Here is a 25,994-nt window from a genome sequence, read left to right on the forward strand (position 1 = left end):
ATATAATTGCACAGTGTTCTTGGGAGAAGAGAAGCCATAATCTGCGTTTATTACTGAATTACTGGAATCGGGACAAACAGCTATGTAAACACCTGAGACATCTGATTATAAGGTGCACTTATAAAGCTATAACTTATGTTATAACATGACAGGCATGAATATACATATAACCTTAAGTGGTGCAAACACATGCATACCTGATATATTTACTTTTTACTTGAGTCATAGACGGTTTTCCCCCTGCAGTCATTTTCCCTCTGATTTTACATTTCTTTTTAGCACTGTGCTGTAATAATCCAGTATGTTATACCCATGTAATACAATCCAATACAATGTACCACTCTCTGCGGCGGTAATAAATGTTCACGCTGGGGCGGAGGACAGACTGCCGATCTGCTAATTATCCCGAAACATTTGGCAGTGTTTACAAACAAGCCGAAGCGTCGTACATTATGGGATAAGGCTTCATAGCCACGCTCAGCTGTTCTAGTTAATGCCATTGTCTGAGTATGAGTGCTAAGTCCACGCTCCATTATTAATTTTCTTACGATTTTACAATTATTCCATGCCATGTTTAATTACTGCACCAAAACCCAAAACTTAAAAGATAAAATAAGGAGGATTAAATCATTTGATTAAAACATAAAAAGATTTTCAAGGTGGATATGGTAGATTTTAACATGCCCTGTACTTATAAATAAGGACTATGTGCTGCACTATTGCACATGCCTATACTCAAGTCAAAAACTATTTGCCAACACAGGTTAAACCCAACCTTCAGGCGAGAGGCAGGAAAAAAAAACATCTGCAGTTGTTATTCTCCACCACACCGATACATGATGTACCCAACACGGATGTCTGAGAGGTTTCTGGCACCGTCTAACTGCCCAGTGACGACAGCCATCTTTAGGCACGCAAGACTTACTCTGGGGAGGGTGCACTAAAATACTGACCTGTAGCAAAATATATTGCAATAAATACATGTATTTAAAAAATGCATTAATATTGTTAACCCTTTTTTGGCCATACTGAACTGGGACTGAAAGCAATTACGGATATGGCAAACGCTGTAAATCTTGCTGACAGATATGTCCAAGGGTAGAAGGCAGAGGCCTCTGTGCAAGAAAGTATGTGGGCTCCTTGCTCTCAAAAAAAGCTTATCATAGAGCATCCACCTTAAAGTGTAACTAAACTTTTAAAAAAAACTTTTGACATGTCAGAAGTTTTTATCAGTGAGGGTCCGAGCACGGGGACCCCCACCGATCGCTAAAACAAAGAGGCAGAAGCGCTCAGATGAACGCTGTGCCACTTCGTTTCTGAGCAGCTGTCTTCGATAAGCCAAGCGAAGGGTCTACGGACTCAGGCCTTTTTCAAAGCCGAAACAAAGTAGCACAGCGGTCACTCAAGTGCTTCTGCTGCCTCGTTTTAGCGATCGGTGGGGGTTCCGGTGCTCGGACCCCCACCGATCAAAACTTCTGAAAAGGTCAAAAGTTTTTTAAAACTTTACTTACCCTTTAAATCCTTCCCAACAATCCCCCAATAATTGTGAGCCATGAAATGAAATGGCTTGGTCCCTTACATGCAATCTAAAGGACAGTAGGAAGCTGTTTAGGGTGACGGTGTGCCCCCTTACCTACTGTGCCTCTGTGCAACTGCATATCCTACTTGCTGCACATTGTAAGTCCTAATCGCTACAAACTGAAAGTCCTATTCGGGGACATATTGTAGGTTTCCATACTGCAGATGCCATGTCCACCGCTGGATTTATCTGTTAAAAGGAACTATAAAAAATAAAAATAAAAAGTGTAGTGATAGCCAGGGTTAGGAAGCAATTACTGCCAGATACCTGCTCTCTCCAGGACAGTTAATGGTGAACCCTGCATGACATGCTGATACGTGTAGTGCACGTCACTAACCGTGAGCTACAGCACTCAGGGTGTAACTACATACAATTCACAGTGCCCAATAGCAAAGTAAGGGACAGCCCCCCTTTTGTTGACCGCGGTAACGCATAAATCCACACAGGACTCCTAGGAAAGCCCGAAAGAGTCCTGCTAACCCCCCCACACACAGTGATTGACAGTGGTTAGCAGGACTCTTTCTCTATATCAGTGTGTGTACAGAGAAGGCTGCCAATCACTGTGTAGGCGAGGTTAGCAGGAGTCCTTTTAGGAGTCCTGTGTGAATTTATGCTGCTTTTTATTCCGAAATCCTGTATTAAATCGAACAAACCTATATATCACAGAGATCAGCTTCTCTCCCTCTATCATATGCAGCTCTCAGATTTTACGGCATAAAACACTTGACAGGTTTTGTTTAAAACAAATTCAACATTTGACAACAGTATAACCAATATCCGAGGAATATTGGCAAATGCGATTATTAAATTAACAAAACGTCCAGCCCATGTATATAGCAATTTATCGTCCGATCAACGAACTGTCATAGGCTAAATGTTTCCTCCTCTATTTAACCATATAGTATCCCTGATGAATAATGTTGAGTACCACGGTCATGATACAATATCGTTTTAAATAGAACAATATATAATATTCATATAAAGGGACTTCTGGGTGCGGTTTGCCACTGCTGCAGTCCCTCTGATAAGGACGTACGAGGTGGTGCTTCAGGAGTTGACCCCTATTAGTCTGCGGCTCTCCTCTAACCAGCGCTCACGAGGGTTCTTGCGAAAACACTGGTTGGAGGAGAGCTGCGGACCGTCTAATAATATCATTCCTAGTTGTATCCTTTGGTTCCCGGTGAATCATAGCATGCCATCTAATAAATTTATATCTCCATAGTCAAAGCAAGAATCATTTTCTTTTTTTTTATTATATAGACAACGCAAATCACAAACGCAGCTTCTCTCCCAGTTACTACACTGCTACCGGTCATTGTCATATTTTTAGTTTTTTATGTTATTTTTGTCTTATATCACAGCCCTAAGGAGCCACCTGCTGGTGCAGTATAAAACAGGAATTTCTTCCTAACATTGAAGGATTTACCAACATGTAGGTACACATTTTACTGGTATAAGTAACGTGAAGGACGAGTTTGTGGTGTGATTTGTAGGGGAAGGCGTCCAAGTAGCGTATAGATATATTCTATTGGGGTTCTATCATTTGGGCATATAGAGCACACAATTGTACTCTACTTTGTAATGTAGTGAATGCAAAGAAGTCCCCATGAGGATTGTGTGTACATGTCAGGATGCTCCCGCAGTGTTTACACAGACACGCACAAACCGCATGTAGCGGTATCGGATATCTTCTCCTGGCGACCATTTAAAGAACACAAACCATACAACAAACGTAGAGAACTATAAAGACTCTGGTTGGGCTCCAACCGCCAGGACCTCCACCGATCCTGAGAATCAAAGGGCCCCATTGGTCGTTTAGCACTGCGACCACTTCACTGCCGCACAGCTCCATTCACGTAGAACCCGCAAAAACAAATGTGTCATCTTATTTACAATTAAAATGGATGTGTCATCAGAAAATGACCTATTGTTTAACCCCTTAACCCATCATGACAACTAAACGTAATGATGGGTGAGGAGATGTATGGAGTGGGCTCAGAAGCTGAGATAACGGAGAGCGGCTCAGAGTTAACCACTTTGTCAATAGCAACCGCAGCATCTAAGCATCTGAGGTAGGGGCCCCTCTATCATCCCTTCAACCCCCCGCAGTGTGATTTCAGGGAGCCAATGGTTGTCACGGCAGCCTGAGGGCCTTATGAAGGTCACCAGGCATATCCTGTTACTCATCCTATTAAAAGGGGTTTCCCACAAGAAATTTTTCACCTATACACAGGATAGGTGACAAAGGTAAGATTGCTGGGGGTCCCACTGATCACTAGAACAGGGTTCCCAACAAGATCGCAGGGAGGTAGATTTTGAATGAAGCGGCGGTCGCTGCCGCTACATTCAATGTCTATGGGGCCGAAAGAAACAGTCAGGCGTAGCGCACGACTGCTCCCATTGGCCCTATAGACATTGAATGGAAATACAACGCTATTTACCCTACGTGGTGAACGCCGTAAGAAATTCAGAAAGACAGAATTTTGGGGTCACCTCACCTCTCAAAAAAAGGAATATAAATGTGTTAAAAAGATCATATGAACCCAATGATGTATAGAAAATATAAACCAGAAAAATCAGCAATTGAAAGAAGAATATGTCTCACTCTCCGGACATATATACACACCACTTTTTTTCACCAATTTCCTTGGAGTACTGCCTCTTCATTTTTTTGGGAATATATATATATTTTGAAAAAAGTCCTAATGTTGGACTGAAACGTCGCACCGCTGTATGTTGGCTTGAACAAATCACAGTTTTTTCATTCATCCTGTTGGAGTGCTGCAAGATTTATTTCTCATATTATATATATATATATTTAGGACGCCTGTTGTGGCATCTTCCTCCACACTGTACACTGACCAGCATACTAGGTATGTATTCTAGTCATTATACTCAAATGGCATAATAATTACATATTCAATTATTTGATTAAATTTCCTGTGTCTAGATATTGCGGTTACATACTTGTTATGGCGCCCCCTGGGGTTCTTTTGATTTCCTATCAGAACATCCACCTAAAGTGTCCAGTGCCGCGGTCGTCACACATGCCCAGGTGGACGTTCGGAGAGAAAAATCAAAAGAACACCAGGTTGTGCAATAAAAGTATATAACAGCAATATTTATTTACACACCGGGGTATTATTTTTTTTAAAAATATTTGAATTTAAAAATTGATACATTTTGTGTTATCTAACAGAGAAATTTAATATTTAATTAACCCGTTAATGACTAGCCTATTTTGGACCTTAATGACCAAGCTATTTTTTACGTTTTTCAATCGTCGCATTCCAAGAGCTATAAGCTTTTTATTTTTGCGTCGACATAGCTGTATAAGGTCTTGTTTTTTGCGGGACAAGTTGTATTTTTTAATAGCACCATTTTTAGGTACATATTATTTATTGATTAACTTTTATTAACTTTTTTTTGGGGGGGAATAGAAAAAAATCTGAAATTTCGCCACTCTTTTTTGCGTCCTAAATCTACGCCGTTTACCGTGTGGCATAAATAAACAATAACTTTATTCAGCGGGTTGTTACGATTGCAACGATACCAAATTTTTATAGTTTTTGTATGTTTTACTACTTTTACACAGTAAAAACGCTTTTTTTTCAAAATGATTTGTTTTTGTGTCTCCATATTTGAAGAGCCGTAATGTTTTTATTTTTTCGCCGATGCGGTTGAATGAGGGCTTTATTTTTGCGGGACGACTTGTAGTTTTTATTGGTACCATTTTGGAGTAGATGCGACTTTTTGATCACGTTTTATCACATTTTTTTAAAGTCAGTATTCACAGAAAACAGCAATTTTTCCATAGTTTTTTATTAATTTTTTTACGGCGTTCACCGTGCGGGTTAAATAATGTAATAGATTTATAGTCGGGGTCGTTACGGACGCGGCGATACCAAATATGTGTAACTTTTTAACTTTATTTTGTTTTTTTAATAGTAAAGCATTTTGTAAGAGGAAAAGCTGGGTTTTTCTTTTTTTTTCAAATTTTTTTTTTAATTAACTTTATTAAACTTTTTTTTCACTTTTTTACTAGTCCCATTAGGGGACTATAATATGCGATTCTGCGATCGCATTTATAATACACTGCAATACTTCTGTATTGCAGTGTATTACTGCCTGCCCGTTTAACACGGACAGGCATCTGCTAGGTCATGCCTGCGGCATGATCTAGCAGGCATTCACTCAAGGCAGACCTGGGGGCCTTTATTAGATCCCCGGCTGCCATTAGAGACACAGACACTCGGCGATCGTATCGCCGGGTGTCGGTGGGAGAGAGAGGGAGCTCCCTCCCTCTCTCCAAAACCACTCAGATGCGGTGCTCGCTATTGAGCACCGCATCTGAGGGGTTAAACGTGTGAGATCGATACTAATATCGATCTCACACGGCAGAGCAGGGATGCCCCCAGCCCTCAGCTGCCTCTGGCAGCTGAGAGCAGGGAGATTTAACGGCTCCCTGCTCTGTTTACTTATTCCGATGCCGCGACGTATGGCATCGGAATAAGGCCCGTTAGTGACCGACGTAGAAACACGATGGGCCGGTCACTAACGGGTTAAGGGAAAACCCCTTTAAGTGTCCCAATAATATGAACAAGCCTTTTTCTATCTTTATCTTATCATTGTCAACCAGTTTATTTAGAAACGGATTTGTTGATTTTTTGGGGGGATTTTTTTTTTCTTTGAAGGTATAGCCCTTTAATCCATATAAGGTTATGACGAGACAAATTAAATAGAAACCCAGACAACATAGGGAATAACTGTACCTTAGGGGAAGAGGAGAGCTCCTTGCCTACAGGGACAGAATGGGGGGTGCGTGGAGTTTCCTCTTTCTTTGGTGTGGAAGCTGGAGGAGCGGGAGCCTTCCTTTTCATCTTCTTCTCCAGATCAGACTCCTTAATAGGCCAGCTCTGGACTATATCAGCACTGTCTTTTGGTTCATAGAATGGATTTGACCTATAAATGGAAATAAATAGAAGAAAAAAACTAAATCAAAAGAGGATTACACTAAGAAATATAGTAGACTGACTCCACACAGCTTAAATATCTGTAATGTAACGAGCCGTGCACCTGTGACCATCACATGACCAAGACAGAGTTTTATCCACTGAAAGTAAATAAAAGGTTGTAAATGACTGACAGCAAGCAGAGGACTTGAAAACCGTGAGGAATCAATACAGAAAAGTATTGGAAAATAGTAGTTTATTTTATTAGTAATAAAAAAATTATACAAAGGGCTAATCTATTTGCTGAAACCATAATAGCCCTTTAATTGTTTTGTTTTTCCAGTTTGTGTTTTTGCACACCACACGTTTAAAATGTATTAGATTTAAACCACTCACCATAATATGGCCACTAGGTGGCAATGCTTAACTGCTGCTCTTTTATTATTAAAGAAAACTTGAATATTACTATAAAAAGTGATTCAACTTTCTGAATAGAAAAATTGTAAGCTGTTCACTGTATGATCCTCGGAACATCTAAACCCACTACGGCTATTTGGCAAAAAAGGCAAGCGCACTTTTCATTAAGACTGAATGTTACGAGAGGGCAAGTGTTTGAGAGAAATTAATAATGCTGGTAAACACTTGTGTGTTTACATAGCAACATTCCTTTTGGGCACTTTCTGGATAATACTGCATATGTGCTTGGGAGTGTCGACTGTAGAACTAGTCCTCCATTTGATTGTTAATCTATGAGCTAGTCACCCTTCATCCAATTCTTCTGGGGACCTTAAAATGAATGGCCATCACTTTTTTTAATCTCAATTTTGCAGATACAGAGCTAAAAATACCCTGCATAAACATGGTGTTAAATAATAAAATTCAGAAAAAATGCTGCCACCACTAGGGGGAGCTTAGGAGCTTACTCCATTGAATGCAATAATAAAACATATTGCATTTCAGTCACTATTGATTCCGTCGGAAAACCGGAAACCAGCCGGAATGGTGACGAACTGAAAGCATTAGCGATGTTTCCGTCACCATTGAGATCAATGGTGACTGAAACGGAAGCTGTGCTGTCACTTTCACTTTCTGTTGCGGGGTTCACCCAACGGAAACCTCAGATGGAACCCGGGAACGGAAAGTGAACGGTGATGTGAACAGGCCCTTAGGGATTGTCTAGACTTGATACAATTGCCGCAAACCCTCAGCTGTATTAGAATTGTATAAGGCTGTGTTCACATCAGCATTCGGTTTCCGTTGATGGGTTCCGTCCGACCTTTCTGTCAGCGCAACCCATCAACGGAAAGGCAAACGGAAACCAATGCTTCCGTTTGCATTACCATTGATTTCAATGGTAATGCTTCCGTTGCTAATGGTTTGCGTTTGTCTCAGTTCGTGAGGTTTCCGTTCTTTTGGCGGAAATAGCGCAGACAACTACGCCATTGATTCTGCCCAAAAAATGGAAACCTTACAGAACGGAGACAAACAGAAGCCATTACGGAAGCATTACCATTGAAATCAATGGTAATGCAAACGGAAGCTTTGGTTTCCGTTTGCCTTTCCGTTGATGGGTTCCTCCAATGGAAAGGTCTAACGGAACCCATCAACGGAAACCAAACTCTGATGTGAACAGGCCCTAAGTATTAGGGCTGTAAGGCCAGGTCTACACAGACTTTTTGTACCACTAATGAATACATTTTAACTATTGAATGACAGCTGCAGTCCACAAGATTGCATGCAACTCAATGTATTACTTTGGACTGCAGCGGTCACTCCATAGTTCATATTAATCAATACACTATTAAAAGTCTCAGTGTAGCCCTGACCTAATGGTTTGATGCCTCTGAAAGTAAACAATACTGTTTTCATTCACCAACAGCAAATGGAGATCTCGAAAATGGTGAGGAATTGAATGACAAAAGTATATTTAGAAAGCTGCAGAACGTTTCATTATAAAACAACTGAGTGATTTACATAAAACTGGAAGAAAACTTTTAACGGATCATTTATAAACAGGAAAGAAAAGTCCCAAATGTATTATATCATTTTTATCCACACAAGCGCTGATCTGCTCGAAGCATTTATTCTGTCTTCTGGTTAAATCCTACCATACGTTTCAGGACAACGAGCATAGAATGATTGTGAAAGGATAGTAGTCTGGGCTCAAGCACTCTCCACCCCGTCTTATCCACTAAAATAGAAGTTGGCCGGGAGTCAGGACGTCTGTTATTTGTAAGTGTAGATCAGCAAGTATTAGCTCAAGGAGATACAGAAGGGCATCGTCTGGATTTTACAGGTTGTGCTGCTGGCGACAAACAATACATAAACAACAGATATCTATTTTGAGCGCTGCTTTTTTTCTATTGTAAAAACTGGAGAAAAACATTTAAAAAAATAAAAAATAAAAACACAGGGGAAGGATTTATATTAATTATATAGCTCGCATTCATTTTCCATGTATTATAATTCTGTCAGTTGCTCCTCAGTTGACACTTTGCAATAGACATAAACTGACACTTAGGGCCAGTTCACATGGAGTTTTTTTACACGTTTTTTTGACGCGGAAACCACGTCGGAAAATGCGCCAAAAATGCCTCCCATTGATTATAATGGGAGGCAGAGGCGTTTTTTTTCCCGCAAGCGGAAAAACTGGCTTGCGGGAAAAAGAAGGGACATGCCCTATCTTCGGGCGTTTACGCCTCTGACCTCACATTGACATCAATGGGAGACAGAAGAAGCGTATTTCGCTGTGTTTTTTGCCCACGGCTCTCAGCGGCCGTGGGTGAAAAACGCAGCGAAAATCGGCGTGCAGGCAGAGCAAAATCTGATTTTGTGCCTACAAAAAACTCTGTGTGAACCCGGCCTTAGTGAGCATTTACCATTACTAAGAATGTGGCAGTTTTTAGTCTGTTGCGAAGGATCAACTGACGGAATATTTAAAGGAAACGGCCTCAACTTAGGATTCAAGGTAACCAATTTTTGGGTGAAATGTCTACCCATGAATTGTTATTGTACAGAGCTGTATAACGTATTAGAAGAGTTATATGTGATTTCAAGCACTTTCAATTGTTGTAACTGCTTGTGATTTCCCTTTCCTACTGCTGTATTCTCAGCTGTGGAAAACAGGGAGATGTAATGCCAACATGCTGAAAATGCACAGGGACGCTCATCCCCATACATTATTAACAGAGATCCATGTGAAAGGAGCAAATGGGCGCTGATCAACGAGTTGTCTCGATCGGCGCTCTTTTTACAGCCCATATTGGCCAGTGTCAGGGTATGTTCACATAGGACGGATACGGTGCGCAAAAGGTATACAGTGTATCCGCCCTGGAGCCCACAGGGAATTCCGGACAAAAATCGCACCAAATTGTGGTGGTTTTTCGGCCGGAATGTCAGATGCAAAAAACAGCAAGAAAAGAAAAAAAAAGCCTATACTTACCCATAGCCATGCGGACGCGTCCGTGACGTCCTGCATGCCGGCCTCCTGGGATGACGTTTCATCCCATGTGACCACTGCAGCAGTCACATGGGATGAAAAGTCATCCCTGGAGGCCAGGCTGGACGCAGAGCGATCTGGGTAAGTATAACTTTTTTTCGTTGCGAATTTTGCAACGGAATTGCAGCTTTTCCATAGCAATCTGCTATTTGTTGCAGGTTTTACTTCCTCATTAAATTCAATAGGAAATACCCTGCAACAAAAAAGCAGTAATTTCGCAACATAAATTGACATCCTGCGGATTGAAAAACCGCACCACAGGTCAATTTCGGAATGTTTTTTCAGTGGGTTTTTTATGCATCGTGTGAATCAGATATGTTCAAATCTCATCCACTCTGCAGCTACTGTATTAGGCTGCGGATTTTCCAGAATGGAATCCGTTGCGGAAAATCTGCAGTATTTATGCTACGTGTGGACTTTCCGACAAAGGAAAATATGTCTGCAAGTCTCTATGCAAATAACTGAGAATTTACATCAGTCTTTGCTGTAACTGCCCAGAAGCAAACTTACACCTTATAAGTCTGCGCAACATGTCCTATGGACCAAGGCCGTCATTTGCTAGGCCCTGTTCACATTAGCATTGGAGGATCTGTTCGTTGGTTCTGCTGCAAATTCTGTCAGATTTAAGTGGAAGAATAGCGCTACATGAAACGCTGTCGAAACGACAGAACCATAACAGATTCCATTGTAAGTCAGAGGGGTCCATCGGGCGCTGGTCCTGGTGGGATCTGTTTTATAACAAATCCGGCACTACGTTGTGGCTTCTATTATAAACGAAGGTTTGGATGCAGATTTTAACAAAGCTTTACTGAGTCACAGGGCATATACTTCACTAGTAAAATAAATGGTCTCAAGACCTATCCTCTTTAACCCTTTCACTGCAAAGGATGATTGTCATACTTCATGACTTTAAATGAGTGACGCAACTATAATATAAGGGCTAGAGCTTTGCTTTTGGAATCATTTTAAAGCCCAAAAACAGCTTCGGATCAAAGCTGTAGATGCAATATTTGGGTCTCAACACACATTTGTAGTCAAGGATGAAAAATGTTTACTTCTCGGTGCTATGTCTGGGTAGGGGAGAGGGGGGTGCAAGTGAGAGCAGGAAATAAGAATATTCTATGTTGTTGGTGATCTCTTCCCGTATAGCTTTCCAGTTGAGTTGTATGTATACAACTTAGCATTTTGTGTGCTTTCTGGAAAAAAAAAGCTCATTTTGATAGCATAGTAGCTGTTTGAGGTACCGAATATATGTTTTTAACATATTTGCAAATGTTGACGAGATGTTCTACACCCTCCAGTTTGTGTTTTTGGCATGACCACAAGCTTTTGTAGCTGTAGACATATATATATATATATATATATATATATATATATATATATATATATATATATATATTAGTGTATATGAATTTTGAAAACATTGAGCTATAATTTCTACATTTATTTTGCATTAAGCCTTTGCATGTTTACCAGTTTTAGTAATAAATGTGAAATGTCTTGCCCCCCCCTCCCCCCCCCCCCCAAAAAAATCCTGTTGCATGTCGGCAATCAATATTGTAAACTACAAGGGTAGGAATTTTACATTATTCAGGAAAAAAATAGTGTGTGGGATTACATACGGTAAATTTTTTTAAAGGTCTAATCCCGGTATGTTTTTGTGTATTTTAGAAAATTAAAAATTTGCTGCTTAAATCCTGATTTTTGGTTTCGTCTGTACTTATAAAGATATGTGGCATTTTCCACATTGTGCCAGATATCAACTTTCAGAAAATATATAGGTATCAGGGTATAGATTTTTTTTTTTCAATTTTACAAGTGTATGCCAATAGTGTAAAAATTGGCCAGAAAACCCAGACAGTGAAAGGATTATTGGCGTATTCTAGACAGATGCCACTAATGCTGAAGAGTTTAGAATCCAGGGGGAAAAATTATTTTCCCATTTTTAATGCGCAACTATAGCGTCTTTCTATATATAATGTCAGGTAGTATCTCAATAACTGCTGACCAGCGCCGCTATAAACATACGCAACTAATAATTTAAAAAAATAGAAACCTATTTATGACATAACGACTTGTAAATTAACACAAATGTGCGGGACACTTACAGAAATGGATTCCACAATAAAAGAACGGGCATCTTATTATTAAGGCTTCAGCAAATCTAATTGTGAGATATTAAGGCTGCGACCTGTTTTCCAGTCAGTAAATTAAAAAGCCTATTTGCATTACATTGAAAATGAGAGTGCACAGAGGCTAATATGGCTAATGGGAAAAAAAAATCACTGGACAAAAACAAATGGAGCAATTTGGAAATGGGGAATAGAAATTTTCCTGACTGAAAGGTTGTAATCCATCAAATGTATTATTTTTTTCACCCCTACACAACCCGTGCCTTCCCACTAAAACCTTAATGCAATCACGAGTATGTGAAGAGTATTAGATTTCAGCAGGGCCGCAGCCAGTTCTGAAGTGTCACAAATCGAGTTAGCCGAAGAGTCAAACCAGCGCTGAACATCTTACTCAGACGTAAGGACTCACACAAAGGAATGAGACCACTTCAGTTTTACATAATCAGACCTCAATAACTCTCAGGCTACAATATATTACATGACGCGGACAATGGGCCCACAATAGACAAAAAGTATAAAAATAGCCGCCATACAACCAGAAGATAATGAAACGTCATTCTTAATATTTGAGAGAATATTGAAAGGAATGTATCAACTTTTTTTTTTTTAACCGGTTAAAAATACATAATCTTTTTCTAATTTGTTTTTATTTTGTGATTGTGTGTGGGCACATATTTATATTATTCTATTTTCTTGACATGATTATGGGGGTGGCCATCTTGCCTGAAATGCTGGGCTGTCTGTAAACAGCAGTTCCAGAGATTTGCTTTACAACAGGCACTGGTACGTAAGAAACCTCAGCTGGAGAACGACCCATTGACTTCTATAGGAGAGTGTTATGGGCATGCTCTGTGACATGTGCAGAGGTCACTGTGCAGGGAGGGTGAGGAGGGGACCATGATGGGACCATCGCCTATTGTCAATACTGTGATCCTGCGTTATCTATTTCCAGCTTTATAATACCTTTCATTGTAATCCTGCTTGCGATGACATGATTGCTAAAAACAGAGGGATCAGTGGCCACAGTGAAAACGGCAACATTTAAGTGTTCTGTTTTTTTTTTTTTAAATATAGTGGAAAAAGAGAAAAAAATAATAATAAAAATAAATAATAAATTAAGCGGTAATTTTATGATGATACATTACTTTAATGGACACTAAATCTAATGTCTGTTTTATATACATTAGTTGAGTGCAATCTGTTCAGGATACAAAAATGCACATCGCAATTCTAGAACTGTACAGTCCTGGCCAAAAGTTTTGAGACTGACACAAATTTTGGTTTCCACAAAGTTTGCTGCTTCAGTGTTTTTAGATCTTTTAGTCAGATGTTTCTATGGTTACTGAAGTACAATTATAATAATTTCATATGTTTTTAAACTTATTTTGACAAATACATCAAATTTATGCAAAGACTCAAAATTTACAGTGTTGACCCTTCTTTTTCAAGATTTCTGCAATTCACTCTGGCATGCTGGATGTCAGCTTCTGGGCCAAATCCTGACTGATGGCAACCCATTTTTGCCTAATCAGTGCTTGGAGATTATCACAATTTCTGTGTTTTTGTTTGTCCATCTTCTTTTTTTGAGGATTGACCACAGGTTTTTGATGGCATTGAGATCTGGGGAGTTTAGAGCATCTAGACATTACAGGCTCAGCTATCTAAAACTTAAAGGGAAGGTCTATTTTTGAAACCAATTTTTTGTTAAACGGTTTCCAGGCATCCAAAATAAAACAAATGAAGCCACTTTACAGCTATATCCAGACAATTTCAATGGGGAGAGGGGTACTAGTCACTACTAAATTACTCTGGCAGTGGCTTATCTCCCACGGCAACAAAGCATCAGGCATGTTGAAATCCATCTGCCGTCGGGCGAGTGTCGGGGGCCACCAAACACACAAAATTGTTGGCCGAACCCTTATATGTATGGAAATCTTTAGAAGACCGATGGGGGAATGACTGCAGAATCAGACTACAGAGTTTGTTTTTAGTCTGTTACCATGGAAACAGCTCTGCACAGAAGCTGCAGACACACATTAGATTTTCAGCCCAAACTTTTTCCCAGTTAAAATGCAGTGGGACAAAAAAATGTTTACAAATTTGTTGCGAAGTTGGATATAGCGGCTAACGGCTAGCAGTACAGATGAGGCATAAAGGGCATCAAGATACAGCGCAAACAAGAATTTAGAGTTAATTATTGCACTTGCCCTCCTTGAGCATTGTTGTTTGGACTAAAGTGGGTTTTACACAGGATGATTATCGGGCAGACGAGCGTTTATAGAAGGTTCGTTGACGATAATTGCCCTGTGTAAACAGGGGAATGATCGGCAGATGAATGAGCAAACGCTCGATCATTCAAAGGTTGTATCGTTTTAAAAAAGTTAAATATTATCGTTGTCGGAAGCACATTGCCCTGTGTAAACAGTAAGACGCGCTGCCGACATGATAATAATGTATGGGGACGAGCGATCAGAGTAACGACCACTCGTCCCCATCCATAGCTCCGTGTGACAGGAACAAATGAGCGACGATCAACGATGTCTCGTTGATCGGCGCTCGCTGCACCGGCTGCTTATCGGCTGCTGAAAAAGCGACAGGTATGATAATAATTGTCATTTAAGTAATTACGTTGGCAAACACATATACAAATAGGAACACAAAGTCCGTGATCATTAATACAGTATCAAAAAGCATGGCCGTTTAATTGTTTTTTTCTTTTAACATTATAATTATTGCAAAATAAATCCACACCTAAACTGACAGATGAAATAGTTCTCCTGCAATTATGTATCTAAACTGCATATTCAATGTGAAGCTCATTGCATAACAGCCACACGCCCTGTTTTTTATATTAATTATAAAATAAACTGTTTCAGATGTAATATTCTGGCTAATTAAAAGGCATTTGCCACCATATGTTAACAACTTACAATAGCAAATAAAAAACGTATTATGTTATTATAAATGTTATTCTATGTTCCAAATTACAAGAAGGACATAAAACCAGTAGAATCCCGGCAGCTTGGAAATGGTAAAGCTTAGAGGATCAACGTTCGGTGCCTACATATATTTAAAGGAAACGGATACATAATTTATTTAAAAGGTGTTGTCCGGTTTCAGCCAATTAAGATTACTGTCTGTATAATTAAAAAGTTACACAATTTTACAATCTACTTTCTGTATCAGTTCCTCACGGTCTTCTAACTTTTCTGCTTGCGGTGATTCAATAGGAAACTTCATTGTTGATTTTAAATAAAAGTCATGTGATGGCAGTGGCGTCGCTAGCACAGAGCATCCTAAGCCCAGATTTTCGGACCAATGCCCCGGAATCCCGGGCAACTGCCACATTCAATTGCATCTCCATCCTTAGGACACAGATACAGTTGAATACGAAGGCGGAGCAGGGAGCCATCAGCTCCCTGCTCAACCATTCACTAGACTACAGGCCTCTTTAGGCCTGCAGCCTATAAGACGTGGGGACAGGCTCGCTGCGCAGGCCGGAGTGGTAACGTCACTGAATTGCCGCGCCCTAAGCAAGGGTCTCGGTGTCTCATAGGCTTGGGAGGTTGTGAGACTGTGCAGCTCCATTCGTCGTAAGAACAAGGATAGGGGAGCATCATTTTTTTTGTTTGGGGGCACAATCAACTAATGGGGGCACGATCTGCAGATGTGTGTGTGGCACTATGTATACAGGGAGCTGTGTAGCACTTAAAACGCCTTGTACCCCTTTTAAAGACACTAGCAGCGTCCTACGCGTGGTGGTCACATAAGCTTGTTAGAAGACAATGATCTAATAACTGTAAGGCTGGATCCACCCAGGAGGGATTTGCTGTGGATTTCAACGGCTTTAAAATCCGTAGTCACAGATTTTGGTGAAGATACGCAGCAAAATCAAAACATGACATTAGTTGCGGATTTCGATGTGGAAAGCGCACGGATATGTTGCAGATTTTCCACATTGAATTCAATGGGCATGAAAAAAATTCCGCAACACAAATGGACATTCTGAGGATCATAAAATCCGTACCGAAGGTCAATTTCCGTGCAAAAAAACAACAAAAAAACAACACAGCTTGTGGATGAGATTTGTAAAATCTTGTCTGCCTGCATACGACTGTAATCTGCTGAAGGTTTTACCTGTGCAAATCCATAGGTAAAAGCCACAGCTTTTCAGTCCAGGTCATAAACCAAATTTTGGGGGTAGGAGGATACTATGCAAAAAACCTGGGTTTGGGCCTTCATGTTTTATTCATATGTCAGAGATCAGAAATTTGTAAATCCAACCACGACTAAGATGAAAACTCAAGATTCCCATATGAAAATATATAAAACGTTGACCAGGGGTGAGAACCGTTGCCTATCCAAGCCTATTGTCTCGCCAGAGAATACGTCATCTTATGTGAGGCTGTTATGTTCACATAAAGGAAAAAAGAACTCTGTATTTGTGAACTGAAGTGTCTCTTGTTGGTTCTTTGAAATGTTGGGCAACTTTCCAATGTGTACAGCAAAATTTTAAGAAGAATTGTGCATGTCAGGTGGCTTAACTTCTCTATTTCACCCCATGCTATCAAATGTTCTTTTGTCAAAAACACAGTATCTGGACTTGCCATGTTGTTTTAAGAAAAGTTCTGCTTATACAGTGAAAGCTTAAATTCATCTGATCATATAAAAGGTGTATAGATTCCACTCACTCATCAAGCTCATCTTCTTCCTGTCTGGCTTTGTTAGCGTAGAGGTATTTGGTCATATCCACAGGTCTGGCATTCTTCCTCTTTGCTGGCTGTGGAGGGGATTCCTTATGAAGTTCAATAGCCAGGTCAGGCCCTGGATCGTCAAATGGGTTTTGGTATGATGTGGGCTCAGGGTCTTTAAACGGGTTATAATCATCGAATGGCTCCTCTACTTTTAAAGGGGATTTCTCAACAGTTGTGTCTAAAAAATAAATATATACATGTTCATTTAAAATAAACCTGCAACAAGTGGCGTTGCCATTCCCCTTGTCAAAAAGGTGTGTCCCCACAGAGTCTGACATTGTCAGTATTGATTGGACAGTTTGTGAACAAACCCCATTGAAAGGGGGAATGGTAACACCCGGTTGCCTATGTGTTTATATATTTCCAGGAGGCATAACAAAGGGACACCAAAAGTTCTAGAATTGTTGAATGGAGTATTCAAGCATATACTGTAAGAGACAAGTCAAGGAGAACTAGCAGGTCCTTTTTAAGACCATCCAGCCCCAATTAATTTGTAAGACTGTGTTTACTTTTGCGTTGGAGGCTCTGTTTGGAGCCTCCATCGCACATTCAGTCATTTGCCAGGAAGCACTATTCTTCCCATTTAAAATACAACTGACCCTGTTAGGAGTACGAACGATCCAGCACTACTGTTATAAGCGGAAACCATGATGCAGATGTGAATGGAGTCGTAAAAAGGGGAAAAAACAAATATACAATTTATCTTCAATGTTTGCCTCTCCAGCTACTATTCAACCACTGGCCTCCTAGTGGCAGGAAGAGAACATTGAGTGGACTTAGATGGCTGCAAGGGAATGTATGAGCATCTACTACTACATGATATAGGTGGAGGCTTGGAACACTGCTGGAGGTGGATCTGTCATCATAGAGCGAATCTATGTTACCTTGATGTGTCAAGTGGTGAAAGGTACAAGGTGTGAACAATCATAAGATAAGAGGGTAACTGGTAAATGCTCCTATTATTGAGAAAAATATATCTCAGTAGCAGGTTATAAAATTATATATATATATATATATATATATATATATATATATATATATATATATACATACATATATACACACACACACACACACACACACACACTTGCCCAAAAACACATGTAAGTGAAAATAGCTATATAGATTTCCCTCCAGGGTTATGCCCAATGCACACGACCGTATTTTTTCCCTACGGTAAATACTGGCCGTAAATACGGGTCCTTTGTCACACGTATTTACCCGTATTTACGGACCCGTGCCCGTAAATATGGGTCCGTTGTCATTCGTATTCCACCCGTATTTACGGACCCGTAAAGAAAGGGAGGCTGGAAATGATGTCCGAATCATGTCCCAACCCCTTAAAAGGGTCACATGAGGGTCACATAATTACGGCCTGAAATAGGACATGTTCTATATTTTTCAACGGCGCGGGCACCCTCCCGTACGCAAACATGAAGCTACCCGTGGCCAATAGAAGTCTATGGGCCCGTAATTACGGGCGTTTTTACGGTCGTGTGCATGGGGCCTTAGTATGCAGACATGCAAACTACAAAGTTGTCCTTCGTCCACTATTACCTTCAGCATCTGGGTCTCCAAATGGATTTAGTTCCGTTGCCTCAGAACTGTTAAAGAGGTTTGATCCAGAGTTCACTAAATCTTGATCCTCTTCATCCAGAAAATGTAACTTGTTAATGAGCTCTACAATAGATAAAGAATGCTTTACACCGCTAAAGTAGAAAAAAAAATTACAACTACAGACAGATTCATTATTTTTATAGACATGCAAAATAAAAAACAAAATGAAAACATAATAAATAATAATAAAAAAACGGTCATGCTTACATAGCAGTTCCATAATGGAGGGCTACAACTACAACGGGCGTCTGTTTTTGTAGCAAACCCCTCAAGTTCATAAAAGAGAGTTATAATAAATGAACAATTAATAAAGCAGCTCAGATTGCAACATAAGGCTCCTTTTACATGGTGGAGGTGTGTAGTGTGGTGGTGTGAGGGAACGTGGTTTGTACAGGGGGTACCGCAATGCAGTTACCCATACAACTAGTTCTAGAAAGCTTCTAAAAGAAAACCCCCCGTCTAACCATATAATGTGACTTTGTATGCCAAAATGTCAAATTTTGGTTACACTGCGTAGATGACGGTATGAATTAGGTTCAGTCGGTCATTAGTCACTGTTCAGACTGGGTAACAGTACAGCAGCTGAAAGCACCGTTGGGCAACAGGCCTTACAATACAGAGGTCAAAACACCCAAAAAATTTACCACTATAAGTTGATGGGGCTTAGAGGCCATTTTTGGGTAAAGACATGATTCCATACAAACCTGTTAGTCATGGTTAGACCACATTTACCAACAAGAATGAGAATAGCCCTCAATAGAGTACAAATGGACAAATGGTTAGTGGATCCCACCAAATTTCCCACAGTCCAACCGTATGATGGGGTAACAAGGGTTAGACAAGTTAGATTTCAACCTCAGCTTCCCTGAGAACTGGAAACAGGCGGCCACTTCTCCTCATCTATTGAAATAACACGCATGCTTCATCAAGCTCGATATGCACGTTTTTGGGAGAGTTGGAGAACGCATCTTATCGCTCAGCCAACAGCTATCTAATGTATATAGGCAGCTATTGGACATTAGTGGTCTTCTGCTGCAATGAAAGTAACTGCTGCACTATATTCACAGCACTTATAAAACTTTATAGAAGCCACAAATGATAAACTGGGATACGGGTCATGTTGAAAGATTGCAGATTACTGTACAAAGTGCAATTCCCAAATATAGTTTAATGTCTCAAACCTATGTTAGAGCCTTTAAGGCCAGTCAGCAGAATATAGGAGTAGGAGTTGATAAGCTATATATAAGCTGATAAGCTGTATACTATGGTAGAACAGGGAGCTGTCATGTCCCTGCCCATTCACTAGGCTACTGGCCACGTTAGGACTGAAACCTATGAGAAGCTGGGACAGAATCCCTGCGCAGTCTGTCACGATGATATCACCGCATGCAATGTCCAGTCTCGGGGTCTCAAAGGCTGCAGGCCTAACGTGACCGAGGAAGCCTGCTGTGCAGCTCCGCTGGTCATGGGAAATGGACTTGGTAAGTAGAAGTTTAATTACTTGTTTGGGGGGCACGATTACTGAATGGGGGGCACTTTCTACAGACCACACTGTGCGTGGCACTCGCTACAGGGGGCACTGTGCGTAACACACGCTAAAGTAAAATGTGTATTTTCTCCACATCCCTCTACATTGAAACACGGGTTCCACCAGAACATCATCAGATAAGCAGCAGCCATTCCATGCGATCATCAGAGTTGTGCCTGTACATGGGCAACTCACAAAGGTGAGTTCAAGCTATACACGCCATTTCACTGTACACTCGTTCACCAGATTTCTCCCTATTGACATGTCTTGTGGCCCGTTGTTTTTGTTTAACTACAGGGGGCACTATGTGTGGCACACTCTCTCTACAGCGTGCACTGTGTGTGATTCCCTATACAGGGGGCACAGTGTCTAACTTTGCTAGGGGCCCAAGAAATGACAAATCCGCCCCTGTATGTCCTGCTGATGGAGGCTCTACGGATGGGGTCATTATGGCAATGCTTCTGCTTGTAAAAGGAGTAATGCCAAGAATGTTTTATTAGGTAATTGTTAGTTATGCAAGTATGTAATATAAACTTGAGAGTCTCAAAAATGGAGGCTTTCTTTTAAAACCAATAATTTACGTTAAATAGTAATCGAAGCCACTGTCCCTTTGAAAACTTTACCCAAACTTTTACCTTGCTGGTTGTACTACAAATGATCACAGACATCAATGAAGTAAAGCCACAATAACAAAAGATGGAGGCATACACGGCCAGCAGGAGGAAGTAAAGCAGACATGTCAGGGACAGGATGAAAAAATAGCAAAGACCAAAGACCTTCATGAGGACTGGATGGTTTAGCTGCAGGCACGTGCGCTCGCTTTATGGAGTCGTCTTGATCTTCATGTAAGTTGCTCAAGGCATTCAATTGGTTTACAATTTCTGTAAACAGAAGTCAGTCAAGACAGCTATAAGGAAGGAAACTGATTATTACAGGGAAAGTAGCAAAAAGCATCCGGCCCCTGGCCAGAGAGAAGACAGATAGAGGTTAGGCGGCAGAGAAGTGAATGTTATATGGATGCAGAGTGGGCTACATCATTACACTGAAGACCTCACAGGATGACTACAAACACCTTCACCCTCTGGGTCCATACAAACGACTATATTACGGATCTGTGTGGTGGGAATCCGTAATACACCACCCATAGGGCTAGTACTGCACTACTGTGTGGTGTTCTCCTCATAGCATGCTCAATCTCATGACGTATTACAGAGGTGTATTCTCCTTTTATTACCACACAGTGGTGAATATATTTTAAAAGTCGAAGCAAAAAACACAATTTGATCGCACCATGTAAAAATACCCTCGAGAAGCATTAATCACGGAGTCCCTGAACGCTGGTATATCAGTTGTAATACAGACCTGCAGAGACTGTGTGTGATATAGTACAGGGTCCCCGCACGCGGCTTTTCCGTGTGCATGAGCTCTTACTAAGCAACTAAGTATTCACTTATTATTACTACTTGTTACCTTGTATAGGCTGCTGTAATTATTTTATTTTAGATCTCATTCAGCTTTTCCATAGGACAGTGGCAGTAAATAGTCTGATAAAGCCTATGGACCTCATTTTTCAGCCATATCTTTCAGCACATCTGATAACAATCCTCTTAACAGTAAATCCTGCTGGTATGTGGCCTCTTCGTATCTGAAATATTTTCCACAGAGTAAGGCCTCATTTACACGAACGTAATATACGTGCGTGCGACGCGCGTGCTTTGCACGCATGTCGTACGCACCTATATTAGTCAATGGGGCAGTTTAGACGATGCGTGAATTGCGCTCAGCGCGTGTGCGCAGAAAAAAAAACTCACGACATGTTCTATAATCGTGCGTTTTTCGCGCACTTACGCACCCATTGAAGTCAATGGGTGCGTGAAAACCACGCATGCCGCACGGAAGCACTTCCGTGCGAACTGCGTGATTCGCGCAAGAGCTGTCAAACTCCTGAATGTAAACAGAAAAGCACCACGTGCTTTTCTGTTTACAAACATCCAAACGGAGTGTCAAATTCGAGATGAGCGCACCGAACTTCACCGGGTTCGGCCAAACTCGTTTTGACCGAAACCGGTAAAAAATGTTCGGGTACGCGACGTCAGGAGACAGTCACTGTCCACGGTGCTGAAAGCGTTAAACTGGTTCAGCACCATGGACAGTGACTTCCGCTCCGAAAATCCATGAACCTGTAAAAAAAAAAAAGACGTTCTGACTTACCGATAACTCCGGTCCGACCTCCCGGGATGACAGTTCAGTCCAAGTGACAGCTGCAGCCAATCACAGGCCAAGCACAGGCTGCAGCCAATCACAGGCTGCAGCGGTCTCATGGACTGCGGCGTCATCCTGGGAGGTGGGGCCGGATGACAAGAGAGGGACGCGTCACCAAGGCAACGGCCGGGAGCCCGGACTGGGGGAAGCAGGAAGTTCTTGGTAAGTATGAAAGTCTTTTTTTTATTCACAGGTTGGTGTATATTGTGATCGGAACTCACTGTCGAGGGTGCTGAAAGAGTTACTGCCGATCAGTTAGCTCTTTCAGCACCTTGGACAGTGACGGGCGTCGACTAGCCTCATCTCTATGATGGCGGCTGCGCGAAAATCACGCAGCCGCGCATCATACACGGATGACACACGGAGCTGCCAAGTGCCTTTTGCGCGCGCAAAACGCAGCGTTTTTTGCGCGCGCAAAACGCACACGCTCGTGTAAATGAGGCCTAAGGGTGGTCTTACTCGGCCCGACGTGGGCAGTGTAAGCGAGCGGCGATCAACGACACAGCTTGTTGATCGGCGCTCGTTTGGGCATCTCGTTCATCCCCATGAATTTCTATCACTTCTCCCTGTTTACACAGGGAGATGTGCTGCCGACAACGATAATATTTTGGGCATTTAAAAAGATACAATCAGCAGATGAACGATCATCAGCTGATCGTTACCCTGTTTACACAGGGCAATTATCAGGAACGAGCGTTCTGTGAACGTTCGTTTGCCTGATAATCGGCCGGTGTGAAAGGGCCCTTAGGGCATGTTTACAGACTCTTTTCCAGCGGATTTCGGACCACGAAACGGTCTCATTATGTTCCAAAATACACCTCAAAAATGCCTGCAAACAGTTTTCCATTGATTTCAATAATAAAAGGCTGAATAGCTTTTTCTAGGCGTAATTTTACACCGCCGTTTCAAAAAACACAACTTTAAATGCAATGTTTCACACATATGCCGTGTGACCCTTCCCTAAGCTAGACGGGAGCGAAAAATATCTGGCTGGTCGGGGTCCAACCGTTGGCACTGCCGCCAATCAATTTTTTGAAGGGGCTGCTTCCCCTTCATAGTTCACGCTGCTCAGTACTGACACGCTTGTAGTGACGGTTCACAGTATTACAGCCTTCTCCCATTCACCTAAATAGGCTGAAATACTTTGAACCACCACTACAAGTGTGTCGGCGTTTGACACTATTGAGCAGTAAAGGTAAAGAAGGGGAAGCAGCACTCGCTCCAGCGCATCGGCCCCTTTAAAACAGATATTCAGCCGGGGTGGCATCAATTTTCTCTCTCCGGAAACCCCTTTTAAATAGGTTTATAGGACTTGTCATATTAATGACTACAATTATATAATGACTATCACACAATTAGAATAGCTCAATGTCCCAAACTGAAATAGTTTAGTGGTAAACTAAACCTAGCAGTGAGTGATAAAAATAAGCAGTGCCAATAAAGCTGGTCATGCTGCAGGATCTTCTGCATATTTCTAAAACAAACAAACAAACAAACAAACAAACAAACAAACAAACGTCTCCTTTAGGGAACAAAGGGGTTAATTTCCTGCTGATGTGTTCCATTTTTGGCTGGTGAATGGCTTAAGTGATAGACTGAAAGGGCAGGGCTTAGCAAAGGGGCAGGGCTTAACTATCTGTGTATTCTACTGCAGACTGGGCAGAGGGGGGCTCCTGCTGCAGCCAGTTGAACAGGAATGTGAGAAGGAGGAGGATGAGGAATGGAAAATGGCTGTTCTTCTGAAATACATAGAGAAGATTTCCTTGTACAGTGAAACCTCGGAGACAATCACCCACAATTGCATAGAAAAGTGGTCTTCTTTAATTTTTGTAGATTTTGTATGTTTAGTGTTCCCATAAAATGGTAAAAGCGGTAAATCGTAAAATCAGCCACTTGTGGTCTTTCCCGCATTGGCCTAGAGTGAGGGTATCAAAATAAATAACAAACGGCTGAGCGGTTGTGCGGCCAGCAATAAGTATGTTTGTGGCCACCTATATGCTTTCAGAACACCAATAATTTTTTGATCCTTCTAGTTCAGACATAATGGGTTGTCGTTGCAGATTTACAGCACAGTACATGTGGATGGGATTTCCAAAACCCTTTCCACATTTTGCGGAAATCCGGATGCATGCCCAAATCCGCAGCATGCCCAATCTGTTGTAGATTATTTTTCTCCTACAAATTTTAAATTCAATTAAAGTAATTACTATCTAGAAATAAAACATTTTTATAAAAAAGAAAATACATTTTTTATTTTATTTTTTTAAGTAGAATTAAAATAATATTTTGCTATTCGTTCGTAACCGATTAAATTCAACAGAAATTGTATACAATTTACTTTCTCTGTAAGTAAATTTTTCGGATTTTAAACATGTTAAAAACCTTAATGGAAGACTATAGTGTGAACAGACTCCTATATTGCTTTACTTATTTTCTTAAATAGTAAGACATAACATTGTCATGCTGGTCGTTACGAGTGCCGGCTGGGGAAACTTGAGAAATTCTGGCATTCTGAACAGCTGCAGTCCTTGTTATTCTGGTGGTTAAAGCCATAATAACAGGTTCACGTTATTATCTCAACATCTCAAAAGGTGCAAAAATATCATTAATGCATTAATGGAGTCACCTGAGGTTATGTTATGTACTGGCTGCGTTCATCATGTATTCATATTAAAGTGAATCAAGAACACCACACTGGGGTGCGCACACAACATTAGCAGCTATACTTGGGAATTTTCTTGGAAGTTGCAGCAAGTGTTGACTTGTTATCCCATCCCCAATAACTACCATACTTTATATAATCACTCTAAAACACCATATCAAACAGCCTCACAGAGTGCTCCCAGATTAAGCAGACTTGTGTCTTTCTCTGCACTTATAAGTCATGTGGCCTATCACATATATTACACATAACCCCATGCTACCTGTATCTCACACAAACAGTGCCCCATCTATGAAAGTCAACAGTCACGCAGAGTAAAATATCGGAATCTACACACACATGCAATAGCTATTGGCGAAATGCGTGTCTCCACCATAAACATGCACGTGCCCTGCCGCTCTGCTTGTGTATTTCAATAGGAAAGGCAGAATAACTTCCACAGGAACAAGGGATTGGGTATTTCGAAATCCAAGATGCAGGATAATTTTTTTCATGAACATAGGTCTTCAGGGATCTGTGGATTTCGGACGACTTTTATTTAATGTGTATGACCAGATAACTGGCTCAAGGTCCAGCACACCATATACAGGGATGTCAATATGCATAAGCTGCGGTACCGGATACAGCCACACATGTGCATGTTGTCGTTTCAGGTACTGCAGTGAAGGGGCTGCTGTGCTCCAGAGTCCTACAGCCCAGACCCCTACCTCATTCTCCTCTTAGATCCACTAGAGTTCATGCTCACAAGCGCATTATGGCTCCTTAGGACAGGACATGAACGTAAGATCAGTGGGGTGCCATACCAAAACCCCACACAATCAGTAAAAAGAAGAGGATAATGAGGTAGGGGTGTGTGATGACCAGGGGTGTAGGACTCGCTGGAGCATGGCCGCCCCATCACTGCAGTACCTGAAACAACAATATGCACATGTGGCTGTACCCGGTACTGCAGCTCAGCAAATACAAGTGATAAGAGCTGAGATGCAGTACCAGAATGAATATGGACATC

At 41.1% G+C, this 25,994-nt stretch overlaps 1 protein-coding gene across 8 annotated transcripts in view; it reads right to left on the reverse strand.

The window, feature by feature from the left end:
• EHBP1 (EH domain binding protein 1) overlaps window positions 1–25,994 on the reverse strand; it is a 300,325-nt gene that overhangs the window by 172,715 nt on the left and 101,616 nt on the right. For 5 of the 8 annotated variants that reach the window (XM_075863149.1, XM_075863146.1, XM_075863148.1 and 2 more), the window contains 4 exons: window positions 20,838–20,942; window positions 18,474–18,596; window positions 16,854–17,094; window positions 6,352–6,541 (listed from right to left, as the gene is read on the reverse strand). In XM_075863149.1, the coding sequence (XP_075719264.1) occupies window positions 6,352–6,541; window positions 16,854–17,094; window positions 18,474–18,596; window positions 20,838–20,942 (659 nt within the window). The remainder of the gene's footprint in view (window positions 1–6,351; window positions 6,542–16,853; window positions 17,095–18,473; window positions 18,597–20,837; window positions 20,943–25,994) is intronic. The other 3 variants (XM_075863153.1, XM_075863152.1, XM_075863147.1) reach the window with 1 other exon arrangement.

The sequence above is a fragment of the Rhinoderma darwinii genome, chromosome 4, assembly GCF_050947455.1.
Source record: "Rhinoderma darwinii isolate aRhiDar2 chromosome 4, aRhiDar2.hap1, whole genome shotgun sequence".
NCBI lineage: Eukaryota > Metazoa > Chordata > Amphibia > Anura > Rhinodermatidae > Rhinoderma > Rhinoderma darwinii.